Below are 23,258 nucleotides of genomic sequence, written 5' to 3'. Positions count from 1 at the left end.
TCAGCAGCAAAGCGCCTGCCTGGCAAGTGCAAGGTCGTGAGTTCGGTTCCTGGTACCGGAGAAAAACCAAAAAAAAAAAAAAAAAAAAAAAAAAATATCTCAGGAGGAAGAAAAAAATGTAAATAGCCACATGGGTGAGAGGCTATATCATTACTGAATGATGTCTTTTTTTAGGGACATTGGGGGTCTCAGATGTCTCAGGCAGAACATAGCTGAAGAAGTAGACTGGGACAGGTCACTACAGAAAGCCACAGGACAAGCAGAGAATGTAAACAGCCCTGCCGTGGCCCTGGGTCATTTGGCAGCTGGATCCCCAGTTGGACAGCGGCACCCTGCAGGGTCGGGATGCAGCGGGGAACCCCAAATCAGCTGTTGCTGCTCTTCCTTCTTGTAGCCCAGGTATCCTGGTGTCCAGAGGGGCCCCGCACGGCTCTGGGAACCCAGCAGTGGAGACACAGAGTAATCACTTGGGGCTCCAGACCTGGGAGCTTGTCAGAGTTTCCAGAATTTCCCCGCATGGTGATGAAGGTCCATACCAAAAACCGTGCCCACACTCGGGAACATCTTTCTGGAACCAACTGCACGCTGCTTTTAGGGCAACGTGACCCCCCTGCCTTAGCCTTCCCAGGCCCACATCTTACCCCGGGTGGCTGCGCCTGCAGGATCTTGGCTGCCTCTTCCTCGCTCAGGCCCAGCTGTAGCCAGACAGGGTGCGTGTGCAGGAGCCGGTCCAGGATGCTGAGCCGGCCGGACAGGCTGTCGTAGCCGGAGTCCCGCGGGCCTCCCTTCGCCTCCTCAGCCTCAGGGCAGGGGTCCTCCTGGTGTCTGACCATGCTGGCAGAGAAAGGCCGGGTCAGTGGCTGCCAGCCAGGTCCCCACGGACAAAACTGCCCCTTGAGCTCACAGGGTGGGCCGTGCCAGGCTCACGCACTATCCTGGTTCACACTCACCCTCAGGAGCCGCTTATGCTCAGAAGTGGGGCTTTGCAAGGGGACTGAATTGGGGTGCTCTGGGGCTAGGAGGTGGGGCCTGGTCAGAGGTCTTTGTTTCCCCGGCTCCTCCCTTCTCTCTCTGCTTCCTCATCACCATGATGTGAGTGCTGTCCTCTGCCACGTCCTTCTCCCGTGGTGTTCCTGCCTTGGAGATGGCCAGCTATGGACGGATTCTCTACAATCACGAGCCCAGAGTAAACCCCTCCTCCTTCACCTGTGGGTGTCAGGACTGCGTCCCAGTGATGAGAAAATGGCCAAGACACCATCTTACTGGACTAAGAGCTTTAAGGGAAGCCAGGTGCACTATCTGATTCTATCTCTCTGACCTGAAGAGTACTTTGAATGCAAGGGACCCAACTGTCCATCTCTAACCCGCTGGCAGAAGATTCTGAGCATGCTAAGTATTGTTTAGCTCAAGTGTTGTCTTTGGGCATAAAACGTGTGAGTCTGAGGACAGGACCCTAAGTGCTAAATTCCAGGTATGGCAGCTGAGAGGTCCTAATGCTCAAACCAAGAACACTGCCCCACTCTAAGGGCAAGATGCCCTGGGACAAAACAGTCATTATGCACCTGATCAGATGAGTGTGTTTTGTTTCTTTGGACTAAGCCAAGTATTTTAATCACTGACATTATTTATAATAAAACCCTACAGTGGAATGCTCCCATGCTGTTCATAAAATCATACTGAGGTTATTCACGATGGCCTTCGGGTCTATATCAGTGGGTGGATGGGTCAATAAATTGTTTTTTTTTTTTTTTGGTTTTTCTCCGGTACTGGGAACCGAACTCACGACCTTGCGCTTGCCAGGCAGGCGCTTTTGCCGCTGAGCTAAATCCCCAGCCCCCGGGTCAATAAATTGTGATCTCTCCGTCCCAAGGAATAGTACCCAGCCATGAAAAGGAAGTACTGACTCAGGTAAGCTTTGAGGGACAGAAGCAAGGCACACGGACCACATATTGTATGATCTCATGGCAGGTTCAGAGTAGCAGACCCATAGCAACAGACAGCAGCTTGGTGGTGGAGGGAGACTGGGGACAGGTTCCAGGTTTCTTGGTGGTGGGTGAGGTGAGAGAAGTTCTTATGTCAGATGGTGGTGAGGACTGCACAGTCTTGTGGACAGACCGAACACTCGGAGTGAATCATCTCCTTTAGAGGTGAATTTGTCGCACATGAATCACAGCAATAAGTAAAGCTTATTGCCCTTACTGGTGCCCATCCTGATCCTGTCGGTGAGCCTTAATCCCTATTTACAAATGAGAGATCCAGGTTGGAAGTCACTACCGGCCAGAGAAGGGGAGCCAGGAAGTGGCTGAGTGCCGCCCAGAATAAAGGTCAGGGGCTTGCCCAGCTCTGCGATCATCCGGCACCCGCCTCTCATCCACTCCCTGCCACAGCCTGCAACCTGGCCCTGTGTGCTTGGTGACCGAGAGGCTCAGCCCCACAAGGGTCTCGTCCAGGACAAGGCTGCTCAGCCTGGTGTCCCTCCCCTCTCCCGTACTCAGAGGCATTACTTTCCTGGCTCATCGCTGGGGCCCTGGAGCAGCCAGGAACACAGAAAGGAAGTCCTGGACCTCAGTACAGAGGGGGTTGGGGTGCAGCTCGGCCGCACCATGCTTTCTTGGCGTGCATGAGGCCCTGGGCTGGATCTCCAGCACCTGACTCCCCAAAAGGCTGCTCTGTCTCTGCCATCCCCAGTGACTGCATCTTGCCAGGACCAAGTTCCACAAGTTGTTCTGCTTGCTTCCTCCTTTGTCTTGTCCTGTGTCCCCCTCTCCTTCCAGGGCTGCCCCCAAGCACATCCCGCCACAGTGACACAAATGAGTCCCACATCAGGCTCTGCCTCCAGGGACATCCACCAAGCAGGACCTGCCAAGGTGCGCAGACCCTAGTGACTTCTAAGACACAAGTGTGTGTGCCAATAAGAGGGGTGGCAAAGCAGGCACGGCTTGTAGGAGGTAGGCCCCTGTATGACACATCCGGGAGACGTGGTCACAGTGGATGGCCCAGTGCCAGCCTCAGGCCAGTAGCATGGTGCCCCTCTCCTAGCTTGGTCAGGAGCGTGAGGCCTTGGTGGGTCCCTTCTAGCTTCATCTGTGATTTGAAAATGGAATTTGCTAAGACCACAAACCAGGAAGTAATCAATGGAAGAATTGTGCATGGATGCTAAAACTGGGACACGGAAGCCTGGTAGGAAATGGACTGCTGAGTCTTAAAATATCACCGACAGATGGCTTAGTTGCTGAAGAAGAGGACAAGGTGATTTGACAATGGAGAAAGTGGCCAACGCCACCTTAATCAAGCGACCTGTGTCAACCCTGTTGCCACGGGACATTCTGAGGACACTGTCTGGCCCACGTGGCTTTTCCTGCCCCCTAGTGTGCTGCTAAAGGACCTGCATGGGCCCAAAAGGACACTGACAAATCCACCTTCAGGGACTCTCTGTAACACGTAACTCCTCAACAAATTCAGACACTGAGAAAGATTTTTAAAGGCTGTAGGATTTCTTTAGAGGATATGACCAAAGAGACATGGTTGGCCAGGCATGATGGCACATGCCTGTAATCCCAGCATTTGGGAGGCTGAGGCAGGAAGATTTCTGTGAGTTCGAAGCCTGAACTGCACAGCTAAACTCTGTCTCAAAAAAATAAAAAAGAGACTCTGTGGACTTGAGCTCCAAGGGGATTTTTAAAAGCTACAAGGGACAGTCCGGGACCAATTAGACAACAACAGGCTTAGGTTTAATTTCCTGAGTAGGATCATCTTCTAATGCTGATGTGGGAAAATCCTGTTAGTCTTAGCACAGGCAAACAGGAACATCTAGGAGCCAAGTGTGACCATGTTTGTAAGTGTAGCATGGCCAGCCTCCCATCCATCAAGAAAAAGAAGAGTAAAACAGAGATAAAGCACGTGTAAAGAAAATTTCAGTAATTGGTGAATTTTAGTGAATAGTATTATTCTTTCAACTTTCCCATCATGATTAAAATATGTCAAAGCAACATGCTGGGAAACAGAAATCACATCGACCACCTCCCTAGGTTTTTATGGGAATAAAACTCATTTACTGCATGGTCACTGTTGTGTCCACAAGGTCCAGCGTAGCACCATGAGAGATGAATGGGATTGACGGAATTCAGTGAGGGACACTAACACCTGCTGGAAAATTCTTTTCCTGCATCTGTCCCTGCCATGGCCACACTGGCACACCAGCTCTGAGGCCGGCTGGGAATATTCCTCCCCTCTGAAGGCCAAGGCTCCCAGCCCTGCTCCTTACATCCCTACCATCAAGGCTGGGAGGGGTTCAGGGTAGGGCCTGTCCCACCAGCCTGGCTTCCCTTCATCCCCTGGGCTGTGTGTTAGTAACCAGGATAATGCTGCATTTAGAACATTAAAATTTAGTCAGCTGGGCACAGAGGTGCATGCCTATAATCCCAGCATTCTGACAGGCTGAGGCAGGAGGATCACAAATCTAAACCCAGCCTAGGCAATTTAAGCCAGACCTCATTTCAAAGTTTAAAAAAAAAAAAAGCTGGTGATACAGTTCAGTGCAAAGGCCTTGGGTTCAATTCCCAGTGCTGCTAAATGAACGAATGAATGAATGAGTGAATAAATAAATAAAATATGCTAGGTGTACGACTCCGGATTCAGCTGTTGAATAGCAGAAGGAAAGTCCAAGGGGGTAAGATACAAGGCCAAATGACAAATAATTATTGCCAAGCAAGAGAGGGACATGTCTCAGCAGGTGTGCGGTGCTCTGCTCTGAGACTCAGGCCAGGTCAAATTAAGGTGGTAGGAGCCATCGTCCTGGACCAAGCTCTTCCACTGGGCCCCAAGAGACAGGCTAAAAACCAATATGGAATCGCTCATGCGAAAAGTCAAGGCATCACACAATTTAATGTAGAGTGGCTCTGTTTATACAGGGATTTCCATTTGGAAATAAAGTTGATCGGCAGAGAATTCAAATCATGTGCCCCTTGGAACAAAAATAGTAATGTCTAATACAACAACCACAGCAAAAGTTGAACTAAAACAAGTTATCTGTCCTCCCCCAAACCAGGACGGCGATGATGACAGCCGATTTCCCGAAGAGGACAGTGGCAACTGGCCTAACAATGAAATTCCTTCTGCCTTCATCAGAAGGTAACCAGAAGGGCCCCGCTGTCAATCAGTTGTTCTTCTATTGCTCTGTCTTCCTGCCTCACCCCACAAGGAAAGGCACTCGGAACTAATCCAGTGCTTGTTTGTTTTTGCTGTCTTCAGCCTCTTTCAGGACGTAAAGCCAACTTGAGCTGCCTGGTTCTATGTGATGGATGATGCATCTTTCCATCTTGGAATCCCAAATAAAGCTCTCAGACCTTTCAATTCCAATTTTGTCCTCTGACCAGACTGAATGCGTAAGTACTCGTACAGTCTATAAAAACAAGCAAGAGGGCAAGATGCCCACACTTCCTCCATGTGTGTAAAAAACATCTTCAGTTAGCTGAGCAGTGATTTTTTTTAAATGGATAATTGATAGCATCCAAGATAACATGTGCCTGATTGTTACTGAAGGACTAAAGTTGTCTCAATTAAATATTGTAAATGTCCTGAGAACTTTCCCTTCTCTAGTGGACCGTTAGTATGTAGTTCAGTTAGGAAGGGATTGGTTTAGTTAAATAATTAACAGCCTTGAAAAATCTTAAGACTGAGGGCAGGTCCTCTGGGGAACTGAACTAGGTGATGGCCTTTCCCAGGGTCCTGGGGACATCGAAATGATGAGGTCAGCCAGATGAGCAAAAGGAAGAAGGACTCTGGCCTATTAGACAGCCTGGTCTTGGTCTCCTACTTCCGGACTCCTGACCCCTGACCCAGGCACCCGACCCTTGACCCCCATACCCGGTCCCTCACCCAGGCATCCCAGTCACCTCCAGACTCCCTCTCCACACAACTTCAGCTCCAGGACACCTGGCCTCCCACTAGTGCTCCCTGAAAACTCAACGGTCACTCTCCTTGAGGCCTGAAGGATGGTACTTGAAGGTCTCCAGCAGCAGACCTTGCAGCTTTCAAGAAAAGGAAGTTTATGTGGTACGTGCCTAAATAATGATTGTAGAACAAGGACAAACTGGTGGGCTAACTGATAGCAACAGCATGCTAACTTTGTCAGCAAAACAAAATAAAACGAAAATATACACAATCAAAGAGAGTCCAGGTTCCACTTTGCTTCTGCCATGACCTAATGGAGACAGCTGAAATCTACCACGTCCCATGTTCCCTGAGCAGAGAGAGCTGCAGTTCCACAACGAAGGACTCCAAACAAAAGGCCCTCTCCAGGTGAGGCAGTATGGACCAGTTCTGATGTTTTACACATCTCCACGGCCGCTAAACCTGGCAACACTTCCCAAAGCGCAGCAGAGGTGTCAAGGTGACCCAGAAGCAGGGCTTTGTTTCAATGACCAATACTCACTTTAACAGTGTGAGAGGGAAGTCACAGGAGGCCACTGTTCTGGACTAAGACAATGAAGTCACACATGTTGAACTATGCTGAACTTCAAGTCACCAGGTCTAGACTAGACTGTTTATCTGACTTTCAAGAGACTCAACAGCCAATCTCCCCTTAGGCCAGTTTCATTTGGCATAAAAATGATGTTCCTTGTCTTTGCCTTATCTTAACCCACAGTCACCCAAGTAACCGGATGTTGACAAATCTCCATTTTGCTATCCATCTGTCTCCCTGCCCCTGCCTTACTAGGGAAAGTAACTCTGAAACAAGGGCCCTTTCCTGTCTATAGAACCAACCTCCTCTGCCCGGTTCACTGGGAAACTCCTGCCCAATTCTAGGATCAAAGCTAAAACCAACTAAGATCTTTTATTGTTGGGTTTGGTGGTGCACACCTGTAATCCCAGCACTCTGGGAGGCCGAAGCAGGAGAACCTCAGCGAGTTTGAGGCCGGCCTCGGTGGCCTCACAGTGAATCTCTGTCTCAAGGTAATAAAATACAATAAAATAAATTAAAATAAAGTTGTAATTTTTGTCCTTTGATAACAGTTACACATATTTGGTATATTTTCCAATTACGGTAGAGATAGTAAACTAACTTTTAAAATAATGTAAATATCTGTAAAGAGTGAGCCTGGTGAACGGAAGCTAGTAGGTGAGTTAATACAGTAGCAATGGCACAAGAACAAGAGGGAACCACGGCATAACAGGATTGAAATCTTGGATTGAAAGGTGGGAACAGTTTCCTGTGTGAATCCTTACAAACCTCTCCTGGATGCCAGGGGAGATCATCCTGTAAGAGCTTCTGCCAGCCGTGCTCTGCCTCCTGCTTGCAGGTTTGAGCTGTCCTTGTTCATTTAATTTATTTGGTGCCAGAGACGGAACATGCTAGGCACATGCTCCACGACAGAGCCACCCACCAGCCCTGAGCTGTTCTTGGGTCCCTGCTGCTATCTCTGCCCCAGGCACGGCCATCGCCACCACACCGAGGAGCTCACAGCTGTCCCCTCCCCGAGCTGCCTGAGTCCCTGACCTCTGCCCCATGCCAGGCTCTTGCTAGCCTGGCCTCACCAGCCAGGACAGGCATCTATACAACATGGGCTCTGGGGTGCCCAGGGGCGTGCCAGGAGCCAAGCCTTGGACACCACTTGTTCCTGGTGTGCGAGGGAGTGGATAGGCAGGAGCCACATCTCTCCAGCAGCTTCGTCGGAGGCCCTGCTTATGGCCCTCGCTGGTCCCAGCACACAAGTCACAGCTTAGTTCCACCCTCAGCACACAAAGGGTCCTTGTCTGTGTGCTGATCAGGAAGTGGGTGGCAAAAGTCACCAGGTTACCAAATATCCCAGGCCTTTGGCCATCTTAGCGCCTGGGGTGAGAAAGGAGACAGCTCTGACCCCGCTGGGGTAACAAAAGCAAAGTTTTCCCAGTTCCTTCCTCGTGCCTCACGAATTCCTCACCCTCACGAATGCGCCTCATGCTCAAGAGGTGGCCTTGATCATAAAAGACAAGATGAATGCTAGCATCGAGTTCTAATTCCGCACAGAGAAACCAAAAGACAGACAGGTCCAGCAGGAAGGTGCCTTTGGTTGGGCCAGGCAGGTGGCCTCAGGCAGCGGGAGCCCAGGGCGCAGCTTGGGGCTGTGGCATCTGGTTCTCAATCAGTTGGAACCACCCACTTCCCTAACGTGTGACTGCATCGATACCAAGATGGCTTTTTGGGTAAGAGATGATTTTTTTAATAAGGCATGCCATAGTTTCAATCAAATCAACCCCAATTCTAGGCTCCTTCAACCTTGTAATTTCTTTTCCCCTATGTTGGGAATCAAGCTCAAGGCCTCGGAGTGGTGGGCAAACTCTCTGCCACGGAGCCACACCCTAGCCTTCAGCTTCATCATCTTCAGAGAATTGCTACCAAGAGGATTTGCAATCGTGTCAAAACCAAAGCTTCAGCGTTGCCTCTTCTGAGGGATTAGTCAATGACCACAAATCACTAGCCTCAGTTTCCCTGCATCTAAAATCAGCTTCTTGTTGAAAAAAGAACATTACCAGAACAAACTCTGAAGAGAACTTCTGATGCTAGAAGCCCAGGTGTCTGTTCAGCAGAACTTCTGGGATGACCCCTTTCTTGCCTGATTTTTGGAAGTCACAAAAAGACTGTTTCTACTCCAGGGCTGACAAAGATAATTCCGTCAGTGAAGGCTGGAGCCTGCTTCGGCTGAACGCAAGGTGACTTGGGGGTAAGGAAACCCCAGCGCCTTCTCCAAGATGGAGCCTAGGTCTCCTCACAGACCATTAGGGTCCAGTCCCAGCCTCAGCTTCCTGATGGAAAAAAAGGGCAGAGAGGGCTGGTGCATAGCTCAGAGGCAGCACGTGCCTAACACGCTGCGGCCAGGGGCCCACCAGCATGAGGCTGGCACTTCCTGGGCACTGACATGCTCAGATTGCAATTTCCAAGTTACTGGCCTCTTGTGTGGCCTCCCTTCCACATCCTGCCACTCGAGCCTTCTGCTTCTACCCAGCCTGCAAAGCCTTTTCCCACCAGATTGTCCCAGCAGCCTCGGTGCCCAGAAGGTGCCAGGATTCTCCCCAGGGTGGGCAGTGCGTGGTCTGTCTTGATAACTAAGGACCAGACAGAGCTGGAGTCCTGTGTGGGGCAAGGTTTTGCTTTTGCAGCAGTACATCCTGGGCCTGCAATCACAATACCGAGCAGAGGCCAAGATGTTGGGTGTGTTGGTTAGGCACACCCTAACTGGGGAGCAGTGACATATGTACAGTCCAAGGACTGAAAGGTGATATATGTATTTTTTTTTTAAAGGTGGGTTTATAATGACCACCTGAAAGCAAGGGTGGAAGAATGCTAAAGGGCCAGCTATGAGATGGAGATCCAAAGGATCCAGCCGAAGTCGAAGGCCTGGAGCTCACTGCAGAGTCCTGTGTGAGTCCATATCAGTGAGCCAAAGGTCTGCACCGGAAGGCTGAAGAACCTGAACCGGAAGCCTGGAGACCCACGGTGAGGACTGGAGCCCCTCCACTGAAGCAGTAAAGTGAACCTCCCTTCTTTCCCTTTTTATTCCATCCAGGCTATGTGCCTAGTGGTTGGTGCCCCCCACACCCAGGGTGGGTCTGCCCTCCTCACTAAGTCTAGTACAGATAGCACTATCAGGTCTGGGAGATCACTGGCCCCCCACCCCCACCTGAATTTGGGCAATGCCCCAGCACCAATCCTCTTTCTGTTGTTCTGACAGAAGCAAAATTAAAAATACCAAAGACCAGGCAGGGAATATAGCCCAGCAGCACAAGTGCTTGCCTGGCAAGCACAAGGTCCTGAGTTTGATACCCGGTGCCCTCCCCCTCAAAAAAAATACTAAAGACCTCAGAAATCTCTATGGCCTGGGGCAGAGCACATGGACGTTAGACCTTGTGGCCTGACCTTCAGTTACCTTTTCCCACTTGAACCTTTCTAAGGGTTCATGCACATGGACTGCATCTCGTGTATGCAATTTAATCAGTGGATTCTGGGACAGGCCTGCATTCTTGAAGCCCCTGGGATGACTCAGCTCCTTGTCAATCATCCCTGTCACTGCTACCCAGAGACCCAATAAGAGACACCCAGGCTGGGTGCCCAGCTTTTAAACTCCAAAAGCCTGATGTTATCTGTGGTGATTTTTTATTTTCCTGTCTTCCCGACACCACTTTTCTGTTTGTGCCACCTGAGCATATCTTCTTGTTCTCTTCAGTAAGTGGGGCTACTTTTTCTTTTCCTACCAGACTTAGGCTTTTGATACTTTGCTTGCTGCACACAGGGCCTGGGGTCTACCGGATCCACCGTGTGGTAGGTATCAAGTCCGTCACACCCAGAACTGCTCAGAAAGCACCCACAAGGCATTCCTTATTCAAGTGGACACCATGGTTCACTACCACCTCGGGCTTGGTGGGAGATAAACCAGGGCTAAGAGGGCTGCGGGTGTGAGGGGTGGGCCTGGGAATCAGTAGTTTCTGGGAAATGTTAACGGAAGAGGTCCCCTACGTGAAAAGACAGACGCAGAACAACAGCCCATGCTGAAGAACTGAGTCGAATAAAAATCTCCGAGTAGAGCTTTTGCAAATGAGAGGGGTCTGAGACATAGAGAGAGGAGAGGAGGAGGGAATGTGCAAAAGCTGAGGTGTGTCACATCCCTGTACCAGCTCCCCATGAGGAATGCAGCTGCTATGCACTGCAAACATAGACTGAACCATAAAAATTTTAAAAGAACAATAACAATCTCTGGCACCAGCAGCAATTATAGTTGTTATGTGTAAATCACAGAGGGCAAAGGAGCAATCCCCAGGAAAGCTTCCCCTTCAAAAACATCTAGTACTGGAGCTGCTGCTCGCCAATGACAGCTTACCGGCCTCCAACACCACAGTAAATCTTCAGGATCCCCAAGCTGAGGAAACCCTACTCTCTAATCAGTGTCTTGAGGACTCTGTGGGACGCGGCGAAGGCTCCGTGCCCAGTACAGAGACGGGCAGCCAACCGGAAGGAACCTCTCACCCCGGCCTATAATGGGCAAGGAGACCGGCGGAGGGCGGGGGAGGGAGAGCCCTGTAAAGATCACTTGTGTCCAGCAGAGCTGGAGGGATTAGGGAGGCAGAACGGTCACTTTAACTGCTGATCTGAGGTCAAAAGGATAAGCACTGGACTCAGTTTTCTACGCTGGGGTTGAACTCACAGCCCTGCACACTCTAGGCAGGCACTCTGCCTACTGAGCTACACAGTAGCCCAGGCTTCCTACAGTTTGAATTTTCCCTGCAGCATTCAAGTAGCCACTTTAATCCCCGCTCCCACCTAAGCCTTTTTGGTTCTCGAAGGTATCCTGAGTTAGGGATTTTATGTCCGGGTGGTGGAAGGCAGAAACCACAGTTTCCTCTACCAGATTTCAAAAAGCATGACACAGGAGGAACTTGGTGAAAAACCTTCAGAGCTTTTAGTGATTTTTAAGTTCTGTCTCTCAAGGGCCAGGAGGAAAGGATATAGAAATGGGGATAAAACTGCCCAGCTGCTGGGGCCCAGGGGTGACGCTGGCATTTTCATGAGACTGAGAGGTTGGGCGGCAGTTTGGCTTAGGGGTTTCCTCTCCGGGCTCTGAAGCTAGAGATGAAAGGGCAGATATTCGGTCAACGCTGGCAGAGCCATGCCCTGGTTCCTGTAAAAATAAGAAACAGAAACAAAGAACCTGTTGTCCTGGTTGCCCTTGGAGCTGAAAACAGGCGGGCAGAAGGAGCCAGGCGGCTCTGGGCTCAGCCCCGCCGCCTTAAGCTGCCTGGGCAGGGGCAGCCGCACGTAGGATGACAGTCTCAGGGATTTCCAAGGTTCATTTCCCAGCTTGACTGACTCACCAACCAAACTTTAAGCAGAGACTGGTGGCGGGGCCAATCCAGCATTAGTAGAATGCACACCAAAGAAATGGAACAGCCAGGTGCTGTGCTGTACACCTGTAATCTCAACTACCTGGGAGACTGAGGCAAGAGGATCACAAGGTCAAGTCAGCCCGGGCAATTTAAAGAGAGCTAGTCTCAAAATAAATTTTAAAAGGTCTGGGAAAGTAGTTGGTGGTAGAGTGTTTGCCTACTATATGGCAGGTGCTGAGTTCAATCCCCAGTACTGTAAAACAATAAGTAAATAGTCAGCCCACCCAACATAAGTAAGCCTATCTTAGTGGGCGAGTTTGTGGATTTTTTTTTTTTTTTTTTTTCGTTTTGAGACAGGGTCTTACTATGCAGCTCAGGCTAGCCTTGAGCTCACTTTGTAGCCCAGGGTGGTCATAAACTCACAACGATCCTCCTGCCTCAGCCTCCCAAGTGCTGGGATTACAGGTGTGTGCCACCATGCCCGGCTTGTGGACATTTTAATTTTTATTTTCTGCTTTGTTTTTTTCCCCCACAGTGTACATATTTAACTTTTAGTATTTTTTTGGTGGGGGGTACTGGGAATTGAACTCATGACCTCAGGCTTGCCAGGTAAGTGCTTATTCCGCTGAGCTATACCCCCAGCCCAACGTTTAGTGTTTAAAAGAAATTTTTTTTTTTTTTTGAGACAGAGTCTCACTATGTACCTCAGGTTGACCTTGAACTCACTATGTAGCCCAGGCTGTCCTGGAACTCACAGCAATCCTCATGCTTAGGCCTCCCAAGTGCTGGGATTACAGGCATGAGACTGTAATCCAGAAAGAAGAAAGAAATCTTAAATGTTCTTTCAAACAACTTTTCTAACAAGATGGCGATCACTGACTGAGACAGACTAAGTAGGTCTCCAGGGCATTCATGATCTGTTCCCACACCAGTGTACCTCCCTGTTGGCTAAGGTTGACGGCAAGTCTGGCCTCTTCTAAAACCAGTACCGGCTTGGAATCACCTGCATGCGGCTCCTCCTCCTCTAGTGCTCTTCTGTCCTCATTCCATTCCCTGCAGCTCACTTGTTTATGGGCTTTTCTCCCTGGGGTCAAGTCTCCAGTCTCCCCTGGCAGGAATTTTGCCAAATAGCACCCACTCAGTAAGCACTACCCTGCCGCTGAACTTAGTTATCACCAGCCTAGGAACACGAAAAGCACAGAGGTGGACAGTGCTCCCCATGCTTGGACCCCATATTCAAGATGCATGGCTTGAGGGGGCGATGGGGGAAATTGATCTAACTAGTCACTGCAGAAGATTCCAGAAGATTCCAGATGGGTGAGACGCCAATAGGTGTTGGCCAGAGCGACCACTGGGTAGGAACTGCCTCTGGGAATAAAGCCAGACACACGAGTGTCCCCGGGCCGCTGTGCCAAGGGGAAGGGCGTCTTGGGATGTTTGGGACAAAGGATCTTCAACTGCCTGTCAGAATGTAGCCTTGACCCAAGCCCAGGAGAGAGAATGCGGACGGACAGGCCACACACCACCGGAATGGGTGGAAATGTGCACTTGTAATTCTCGGAAACAGACAGGGTATAAGGAGGAGCCAGAACTTTGTGAACACCAAATATATATATATATATATATATATATTTACAAGGAGCCTGAGATTCTACAAAAAGAGCCCAGCTTTGTCCTGCACTATGATAGTTTCTAGGAGGAGCTGCTCCTGGTGCCTGAAACCTTCAGCCTGGGCCTACGCGTGGCCCGGTGCTGACCGTGGTGTGGGCAGGTGTCCAGGCATGGCGAGAGGAATTATTTGCTTCAGCGGCCAAGCCTGTGCGGGACAGATGCTGGGAAAGAAGTAAAGGCAGAGTGACTGCTTGCAATGGTGTGACCTTGCTTGTTAAGGACCTCGGGAGTAGAGCTTTCAAGATCCTCAAAAGAGTAGATTAAAGTCCCGTCTGGTCAGAATGCAGATACACAGAAAGACAGAGTGGAACAAAGTTCAGATGACCTTCCACATTGCTTGTCACCAAATAGGAGAAGCCCGTGGGTTTCTTCACAGGAGAGCAAAAGAATACAAATCCTTGAAGTATAGTTTCTTTATCACTTGAAGAAAAAAAGATAGAAAAGGAATAAAATGAAGTGGCTTTAAAGTCTGTGTTTTGGTGGGTATGCTGGCCTATACCTGTAATCCAGCATTCGGGAGGCAGGAGGATTACTGAGAGTTTGAGGCCAGTATGGGCTACATAGTGATTTCAAGGCCAGCCTGGAATGCAGAGCAAGGCACTGTCTCAGAAAACGAACAAACAAACAGACAGAAAAAAGCAAAAATAATTCTGTGTCTGTACTCATTGAAGTTGAAGACACGTACATACATTTTTTTTTTAATTAGCAAAAATTGTACCATATACAGGTGTATTCTGAGTTTAAGGAGGGGACCTAAAGTTTGAAAATAGCTGCCCTGTCTTCAGTCACACAGCTTTCTTAGTCATGATGCAGACAGTGGCCCAGCCTAAGTCAGTTCATGAGATGCCAAATATTTCTGCATGTGAGTAAAAGACAAAGTACAGCAATAGACTCTAAGGGGTGGGGAGAATTTCACTGCCATTATTTTCTGATTAAATTGATTAGATCTAAAATTCAAAAGCAGAAATGTCAGTAGTAAGATACCAATTCACACTCATACACTGCTCCTAACTGCTGGTTATTCTACTTTCTCCCCCCACCCCCCACTGGAAATACCCTCTGCCATGATGGGCTTCCTTCACCATCATCAGGGAATGGGCTGTGGGCTCAGAATTCTCCTCCTTCGGCCCTGGTCTTAGATCTGTGAAAATGTGGGTCCTGTCAGACCCACAGACTTTCTATTCCAAGTCCAGGGAGCTGAGATGACTCCTTGTTTCACAATGTACAGGTCCTCCTGTTTCCTTCTATCCTGGTTTCAGAAACGCTCAATCAACACAGCCACTAAATGCGTGGCCACAAAACCGTCGCCAGAACCTAGTGTAGATGCCATGGAGAATCTGGGACCCTCAGTGAGCCTATGTGGAAGCACGAATCGATACCAACACTTTGGGGACTATGGGCCGCTAGCTATTGAAGTCGAGCGTAGAACCGCCCAAACCTCAGTCCCTCCAGTCTTATATTGCTGTGTCCAGGAAAAGACGCACACGACGATGTCATGGCAACATGGCTCCAATACCTCACACCTGATCCAGCTCAAACACCTGCCGGTAGGAGAATGGAGCAGCAAGCTGTGTATTCACACAATGGATCCCACGCAAAGTAGCAAAAGAAGAGTTGTATAAGCACTGCTGTATGAATCCAGTTATGTGACATTCAAAAGCTGCAGAGTGGGCTAGGGGTCTAGCTCAGGATACAGCCCCTTCTTGGGGTGTGTGAGCTCTCGGGTTTAAACCCTGCACCAAAAATCAACCCAGTAGAGCATAAAAAGCAATCAAAAAGCAAGAAAACAAAACACGAGCCGGGCGGAGCTAATGAAGGGCCACCGGGGTTCCACGGTGTTTCCCCTCGGTGTGACAATGACCAGGTGGGGGCCCCGGGGATGTCAGCAGTGCTCTGCTTTGGCTGTGGCTCTGTGGTGTGTGAGTTCACGGACCCCCACACCCCTCTGTGCACTGCTGCTGAATCACGCTTAATGCCAGTGGCAGGATGTTTTATAAGCAGCGCCTGCCCTGAGTCGTTTTCCCTCCCCAGGCCACATAGCAGCTTGTGTGGCCGCCACTCTCCCTCTGTCCTGAGTGGGGGGCCCACACCTTCTTTTCTGACCTTGTGTCCTGACCCTGGACAACACAGAGGGCTGCCAAGGGACATGTCCGTGTCACTGTCCCACGGCTGCCAGGAAGAGCAAGCTTCCTGGAAGGGGCTGCTGCCGCTGGCTACATTGTAGCAGTGTGGGGTGAGGAGAGGGGGTGTTGCTTCTCCCCCGTCTGCATCCCTCATCCCTCTAAGCAGAGGCCCAGCCAGGCAGCAGGAGAGTCACACAGGTCAAGTGGCACAGGAGGAGCTGACAAAGGTGTGATGGCCTTAACGACCTGATCCAGCCAGGTTCCTCAGGGAACCTGCAAGCCCAGCCAGAGCCTGGGAAATGCTCCTGGTGTTGTTTTGTGGATCCCTCTCCTTTGCCTGGGGCCAAAGGAATCTTTGGCAACTTTGTCACCTAGGGTGTGAAGTGGGGCATTGGTCTGCCTCAGCTTCCAGCCCCGAGACCCCTCCCTATGTGGACGTAGAGACTACCGTGTCCCTCTCCTCTGGGGAGGGTAGGCTTAGAAGAAAAGCAACAAGAAATGCCGACGAAGGACCGTGGATGGTCTGCAAAGGGCAGAGGTGGCTTTTACCCGCTGCCATCCTCTTACCCCAGGACCTGGTCAGCCACCTCACCAAGCTGACAAGAATGCCAGCTGGACGCAGGAGGGAGGGGATACAGGCCCTGTTATTTCCCAGGGAGCAAGATCGAGGCCTATTAGGCATTTTCAATCTTTTCTTTCTCTTTTTCACAAGTGGGTTCGAGACAGGGTTTCACTATATAATTCAGGCTGGCCTTGAACTCACTACATAGCCCAGGCTGGCTCAGAGTTTTTGGCGATCCTCTTGCCTCAGCCTCCTGAATGTTGGGATTATAGGTGTGTGAGCCACTGCATCTGGCATAACTTGTTCCTTCCTTATTGGCCAGCACAGGGATGCCTTGATTCACTGAGAGGCCTTGGACGCTTTAACATCATAGAGCCCCCAACGGCCTGGGTGCCTTACACTCCCTACTCCACATGCAGCTGTCATGCAGATGCCATGCTAAAGCCATTCTAGGCAATGAAGTCACGGCAGTGACTGACACACCGAGCCTCTCTCTCCTGGAGCTTTCTTTCTAGCGGGAAAGCCATAAGACATATGATTGAGTAGGCAGTGGCCCCTCTGTACCCCAGGGTGCCCAAGGTCCCTGCTCCCATGGACACCAAAACCAGCAGGTGCTCCTGTCCCTCGTATAAAATGGCATAGTATTTCACAGAACCTATATGCATCCTCCTGTGTGCTTAAAATCACCTTTGCATCACTTATAATCCCTAGGATAGCTGGACATGGTGATGCATGTCTGTAAACCCAGTATTTAGGAAGCTGAGGGAGGAGGATCACCACAAGTTCAAGTTAAGCCTGGACAACATAGTGAGTTCAAGGCCAGCTTTGAACTAGTGAGACTCTGTCTTAAAAACAAACAAACAAAAAGTGAGCTATTAAGTTTTGTAGATGAGCAGAGAGGATTTAGGAGAGAAGAGCATGAGCACAAGGCCCGCCCCAGAGGTGCAGTTAGCAGCCAGGACAGATGGGGCCTGTGAAGGGATCCGTAGTCCCACCTGGGCCTCCACACACTGAGTAGATCTTTGGATACGAACCTCTGGATTCAAAAAGAGGCTGAGCCCAGAGGTGTAAGTTGGGAATCACCAACGTGTGGGTGGCCTCAAAACCACAGCCTGGATAGGGTAACCTAGATTACTCAAGGGACCTCCATTTGAAGCAGCACACACCATCTCTGGCACGTGCTGGGTGCTGTGTTAAGTAACCTCTTTAGACTTCCTGACAACGATTTGGGGCTGCTTTGATAATTTCCCCACTTACTGACGTGGACGTTGTGATGCCAAGATTTTTAAATGTGTTGTGCAACACCAGTGGAAGACAGCAGAGCACAGGTGTGAGGAGAAAAGGTTCTCGGCGGCAGCTCTGGGGAACTCAGGGCTGAGTGGTAAGGTGTCAGGGACCAGTCAGAGATACACCAGGCAAGGGTTCCCAGAAACAAGGCCAAGACCTGTCAGATGCCACTGCAGGGAGAGGCAGAGCCCAACGCCCTGCAAACACCATATACTGCGTCAAAGAAGACAATTCAAGCAGGCTGTAGAAGTACACACCTATGATCCCAGCACTGGGGAGGCTGAGGCAGGAAGATCACTGTGAGTCCAGCCTGGGCTACATAATGAGTTCAAGTCTAGTCTGAACTACTTAGCGAGACTTTGTCACAAACAAAACAATTCATCTTGCCTTTTCTTTCTCATTACTTTTTTAAGAAGCCAAGTAAAATGCCTCTAGAAATTAATAAATCCAGCATTAACCAACATGGCATTGAGAACATGTAACATTAATCTGAAAAAGTATACAAAGTCTTTGTAGCATACTTATAATCACTCTTACAGGGAAAGGAAAAGGAGAAAACAGACCTATGGGTATGGCTCAATGACAGAGTCTACCTATCCACCCATCACTGAACCACCCATACACCTATCCATTACCCATCCATCCATCCATTCATCCATCCATACACCCATCATCCATCCATCTAACCATCCATCACCCATTTATCCATCCATCCATCCAACCATCCATCCACCCATCATCCATCCATCTAACCATCTATCCATCCATCCACCCATCCATCTAACCATCCATCATCCATCCATCCATCCATCCAACTATCCACCCATCACCCATGTATCCATTCACTCATCATCCATGAGATGTAAGATTAAATGAGCACCCAGCTGTCCCACCTAGTACCTGTTGAAGCCCAGGAACAAGGTCTGGATAGCCCCTCACATGTTATCTCTCTATTTTTAGAACCCTAACCACACCCAGGACTCATACAAGGGGAGGCATTCTTGCCTCTCTGGGTGTCTGTCACCTGCAGAGCTTTGTTCCATCTCACTGATATTTTTCTATGTGGAAGAAATCAGTGCTACTAAAGCTGCTCTCATGCTGTGTCATCAACCCAGACTCCCAGTTTAATTTTAGCTCAACAACACAAAGGGTAAAGAGGAACCCCTGGCTGAAGATCCGTGGTGTTTGAACCACTCTGAATGTGGGACGGCAAGTTCCCAGCTGAAAATCAGTGTGCATTTGTCAAGTTCATGGGCAGAAAACTTTTAGCTCATTGGAGCCCTTCATATAGAGGTTGAAAGGAATCTTAGAACACCAAAGGGCATGGGGAACAACTGGTCTACCCATCACTTTGCAGCAAAGGCAAGGAATGAAGGCTAGGGAACTTCACAGCCAAGGGGCAATGCAGTTCCTCTAGGGACAAGGACATCAAAGCACACTGGCATCAAAGCAGTACCCTGCTGTAGCCAAGTCCTTCCCTGGGACTTGCTTTCTCCTCCCTCTCCTCCTCGTCAGGGAACAAGTTAAGCTGGTTTAAAACTTGCTGAGACAGCCAGAACCACCCTGCCTGCCTGTCGCATGACCTGTCAGCCAAACCACACCATAAATCTCAGCTTCTACCGCCCCAAGCAATCCTGGCCCCACTTTCTGGGGTAAGAAGGTGGAAGACGCTGACTGCCCCAAAGGCGTCAAGTGTCTAAGGCTTTCTGTCACCAAGAATCAGAGCACACAAGAGCTGGTAGAGGTCACCTCCAGCTTCCTGCCCTCCCTGGCCTCCATACCCATCTTCAGATACAGAGCAGTGCTGCTACCTCCTCAGGACTAGGGCTTACCCTCATGGCACATTCCCGCCCCTGATTAACCATTTGCAAACACATTCAGTTTCCCCTACACAGGGTGGTTTTCAGGCTCAGGCTTTGCTGGGGTTTATTCTGACCTGAGAATGCAAAATGAATCCATCCTCCTTAGCTGCTCCCCGCAAATCTCCTGGAGCCCGACTCGGCTCCCCTGAGCTCTAGCTTGCAGAGGGACGGTCCCGCCGCATTAGTGTCGCCATCACAGCCGGTAGGTGCATGCGGCACAGACAAGCTTAGTTTTCCGGGTTGTGGTGTCAGGAGGAATGGAGAAGGTACAAGGTTCAAGTGCCTTCAAAGTGATTCAAAGAAGGGAGCCGACAGGAGCTCCCAGGCCACTCCCACCTCCTACAGAGAGTTCATCTGGAGCCGCCACCACACCGCCAGTCCCAGACTCCAGGAGGAGTGGCCAAGGGTCAGCCCTGGCAGCTCCAGGCCGTCTCCGAGGCCCTCTCTCGCCTAGACAAGGCTTTGGTCACCTGTGGGTTTCAGGAGGTCCCAGGCCGTTCTCCAGGCTGACATCAGTGTGGACCATCTCCTGTTTCAGTTCTCCGATCTCTGAAGCGATGGTGTCAATGAGCTGTTCAGAGACAAAAATAATGTGACGTCAGGGAGCGCAGAGGCGGGGTGAGCTGGCCGAGCCAGGACAGGAACACAATGACCACGGATTTTTTTTTTTTAAACTCTTGGCTCTGTGAATTTCCTCTAAGCAGTGGAAAAAAAGGAAGGGGGCGGGTGGGGGGAGCTTCCCCTTAAAAAGGGGAAGAACCTCAGTTTCGTTATTGGGGAAGAACTTGGGTTTCAATACTGTAACAAGGAAAAGAGCATGTTACTCAGCTCATTTGCTCAATGTGAACACATAAATAAATCCTACTAAGGCCAAGTCTTCACATTCAGTTTTGTCAAAAGAAATACTCCAGAGGAATCCTCTGCATTACGCTTTTTACAGTCAACAGTTGGGCTGTAGAAGTTAACTTCTCTAAAAGACATACAGCACTTATAAACTCACTTCAAGGACAGATCATCCCTCTCTCTTTCAGTATTGAGAGTGAAATCCAGCATTTCCGCACACACCAGGCAAGTACCCCAAGACCAAGCTATGTTGGTAGCCTTGCATATTTATTTGTTTGTTTGTCTTTTGGAGACACGGTCTCGATATGCAGTTCAGGCTGGCCTTGAGCTCACTTTGTAGCCCAGGTTGGCCTCAAATTCATAAGGATCCTCCTGCCTCAGTCTCGCGATTGCTGGTATTACAGGCATGCACCACCACGCCTGGCTCCTTGCATCTTTTTAAAAGAGAGTAGTAAGCAATGGTCTGCTCCCATAGCCCCAATTCTTGGGAGGCTGAGGCAGGAGGATGAGTTGAGTCCAGGAGTTTGAAGGCACCGTGGGCAACCTAATGAGATCCTCTGTCAGGATAAATAGATGAGTCCATAAAATATAGGAAGAAGAATTTTAAAATAAGTAGGTAATAAAAATAAAAGTGAGAAGATGGCTAGGGGATGAGAAGGAAAAGGACCAACAGGTCTGGCAGTAGGTGTGGGGATGGGGGTTATGGGACACCTAGGGGGAAAGGGAGCCCTTCCTGCAAGAGCCCAGGTGTCCTGTGTCCCCCTCCCATGTGCGTTTGCAGAGGCTGTGTCTAAAATCTCAGCCCACCTACGCCTGTTTTCAGCAGTGGCTCTCTTTTCTCCCTCGTGGGGCTGGGCCTTATGCATGCCAGGCAAGGGCTCTGCCGCTGTGCTCCATCTCAGCCCACTGCGCTACACTACACTATTCTTTGAAAATGTAGTTATTTTTTATGTAAATGCAATTTATGTCAACATAGAAGGGGCTGACTATTTTAAAATAAACATTTAAACATGTCTTTCTTTTGATCTGTAGCATGGCAAACATCCCCAGTGGCCATCTACACCAACACTGCTCTTCTGGGGCGTTGATAACTATGTATGTCAAGGGTTTCTGAGACTAAAAGCTTTGAGATGCACTTTTCTAGCTGAAGATAAGTGTGACCAGGAAGATTAGACCTGGGGAGAAATGGAAAAAGACTTTGGATAAGTTAAGGTTTTAAAAATATTTTTATGGGGCTGGGGATTTAGCTCAGCGGCAAAGCGCCTTCCTGGCAAAAAAAAAATTTTTTTTATTGGTGCATATTAGCTAGTAGGTTATATTTCAATTCAGTTGTTAACTGGCTCTCAAATAAATCTGCTCAGTAGGGACTAGAGACTTAGCTCAGCAGCACAGTGCTTGCCTGGCAAACGCAAGCTCCTGAGTTTGATTCCTGGTACTGGAAAAAACCAAACAAACAAACGAAAATAAATCTGCTCAGCAGCTTTTGATGTTCAGGGTGGAGCTACTTCTGCTGCTGGAAGTCATTGGTGCTTATACATGGCCAGTGTGCCAAAGCTGGGGGCTTGGGGCAATTATCTCAGGAGGGGCTCTAGGGAGAGGGGGCATTGGAAATAGCTCGAAGCACCCCAGCTCTCAGAGGGCAGAGGGAAACCAGCAGGGCCCTTTTTGCTTGACTCCCGCCCTTCCTGTGTGTGTCTGCGATGAGGACAGCAGTCAATGCTCCCGGGAGCACTGAGGCCTTAGGAGGATGACCAAGAGGTCCCACCTCACATACATCAAAACGGCAACAATAGAAACAGAAGCCTGACAGCACCAGACATCCAGCAGGTGGAAAAGGCGGGTGCCCCTTGTGCTGCTGAAGGAATATCATTCATCAACCCATTCTGCAAGGAAATTTGGCAGTATCTGTTCGGGTCACAGATATAGACACCCAGATATGCTTTCTAGAGAAACCCTTGCACATGGGTGCAAGGAGACCCTTGCAAGAGTGTTTGCCACACACTCCAGGCACAGAAGAACACCAAATTCGAAGCCCCTAAATGTCCATCAATAGGCAAATAGGAACCAGAGATACAGCTCAGTGGCACAGCCCCTGCCTGGTAAGCATGAGGTCGTGAGTTGGATTCTCGGTACAAAAACAAAACAAAACAAAACAAAAGACTTAAACTAAAATAAGCAAATAGGTAACTTGAGATATGGATTACAACACTGGAAGTAAAATTAACAAACTAGAGCTACTTATAGTAACAAATACATACACATAAAAGTTCAAAAAGCTTTTTTAAAAGCTAAAACAAGCTGGGTAAGATGGTGCACGTCTGTAGGCCCAGCTGTTTGGGAGGCTGCAGCAGGAAGATCACTTGAGCTCATGAATTTGAGAACAGCTTGGGGACAACATAGTGACAGCCCGTCTCAAAACCAAAACAAAGACATTATGGTGCAGGAAGATCGCAAGTTTGAGTCTAGCCTGGGTGATTTATTTTTTTTATTTTTATTTTTTTTTATTTTAAAGAGTAAAAGAAGGATAACATAATAATAGGGGGTCTTACCAAATTACAGACAAAGTGGTAGGAAATTATTGATGGTTATTGTTTTACATAATGTTATCTACAAGATAGTTTCTCAGGAAAACAAATAGACAAGTAATAGTGAGTTACAGACAAAAGAGGTAGGAGATTGTCAATAGTTGTTGTACTATACTTTGGTATCTTCAAAGTGGCTTCTAAAGAAAATAAATAGAGATATACATGAGTGACCTATTGAATAATCATTAACTATTCTCAATGGTTGTTGTAGGAAACACATAATAATAAACATGCATCCGTTTACAAAATAGGATAGGAACAATACAAACATTATAGAGTTATGGACAGATTAGTAGAAAAATATCAATGGCTGCTGTAATACATGGTGGTATCTTCAAAGTGGTTCTCAGGAAGACAGAGATACGCAAGAAAGATCTAACAAGTAGTTACAGCCTAAGGGTTGTGAAAAATAGGGTATTACCTCCTCACCAGTGACTCCTGTCACTGAGGTGTGACGGCTAGAAGGAAA

General features: G+C 49.0%; 1 protein-coding gene and 1 long non-coding RNA gene across 7 annotated transcripts in view; both read right to left on the bottom strand.

Moving 5' to 3' along the window:
• Rin2 (Ras and Rab interactor 2) overlaps positions 1-23,258 on the bottom strand; it is a 176,453-nt gene that overhangs the window by 38,601 nt on the left and 114,594 nt on the right. For 5 of the 6 annotated variants that reach the window (XM_013512182.1, XM_013512183.1, XM_013512179.1 and 2 more), the window contains 2 exons: positions 19,832-19,932; positions 642-834 (listed from right to left, as the gene is read on the bottom strand). In XM_013512182.1, coding sequence (XP_013367636.1) covers positions 642-834; positions 19,832-19,932 — 294 coding nt within the window. The other variant, XM_013512184.1, reaches the window with a different exon arrangement.
• LOC106148078 lies at positions 11,410-14,071 on the bottom strand. The gene is made up of 2 exons (XR_001233206.1): positions 14,027-14,071; positions 11,410-11,651 (listed from the first exon to the last, which is right to left on the bottom strand). It is a non-coding gene; the product is annotated as an uncharacterized LOC106148078 (long non-coding RNA).

This window comes from Chinchilla lanigera, unplaced genomic scaffold, assembly GCF_000276665.1.
Source record: "Chinchilla lanigera isolate Chin_1 unplaced genomic scaffold, ChiLan1.0 scaffold00014, whole genome shotgun sequence".
Taxonomy (NCBI): Eukaryota; Metazoa; Chordata; class Mammalia; order Rodentia; family Chinchillidae; genus Chinchilla; species Chinchilla lanigera.
This window is presented reverse-complemented; position numbering and strand designations above follow the sequence as displayed.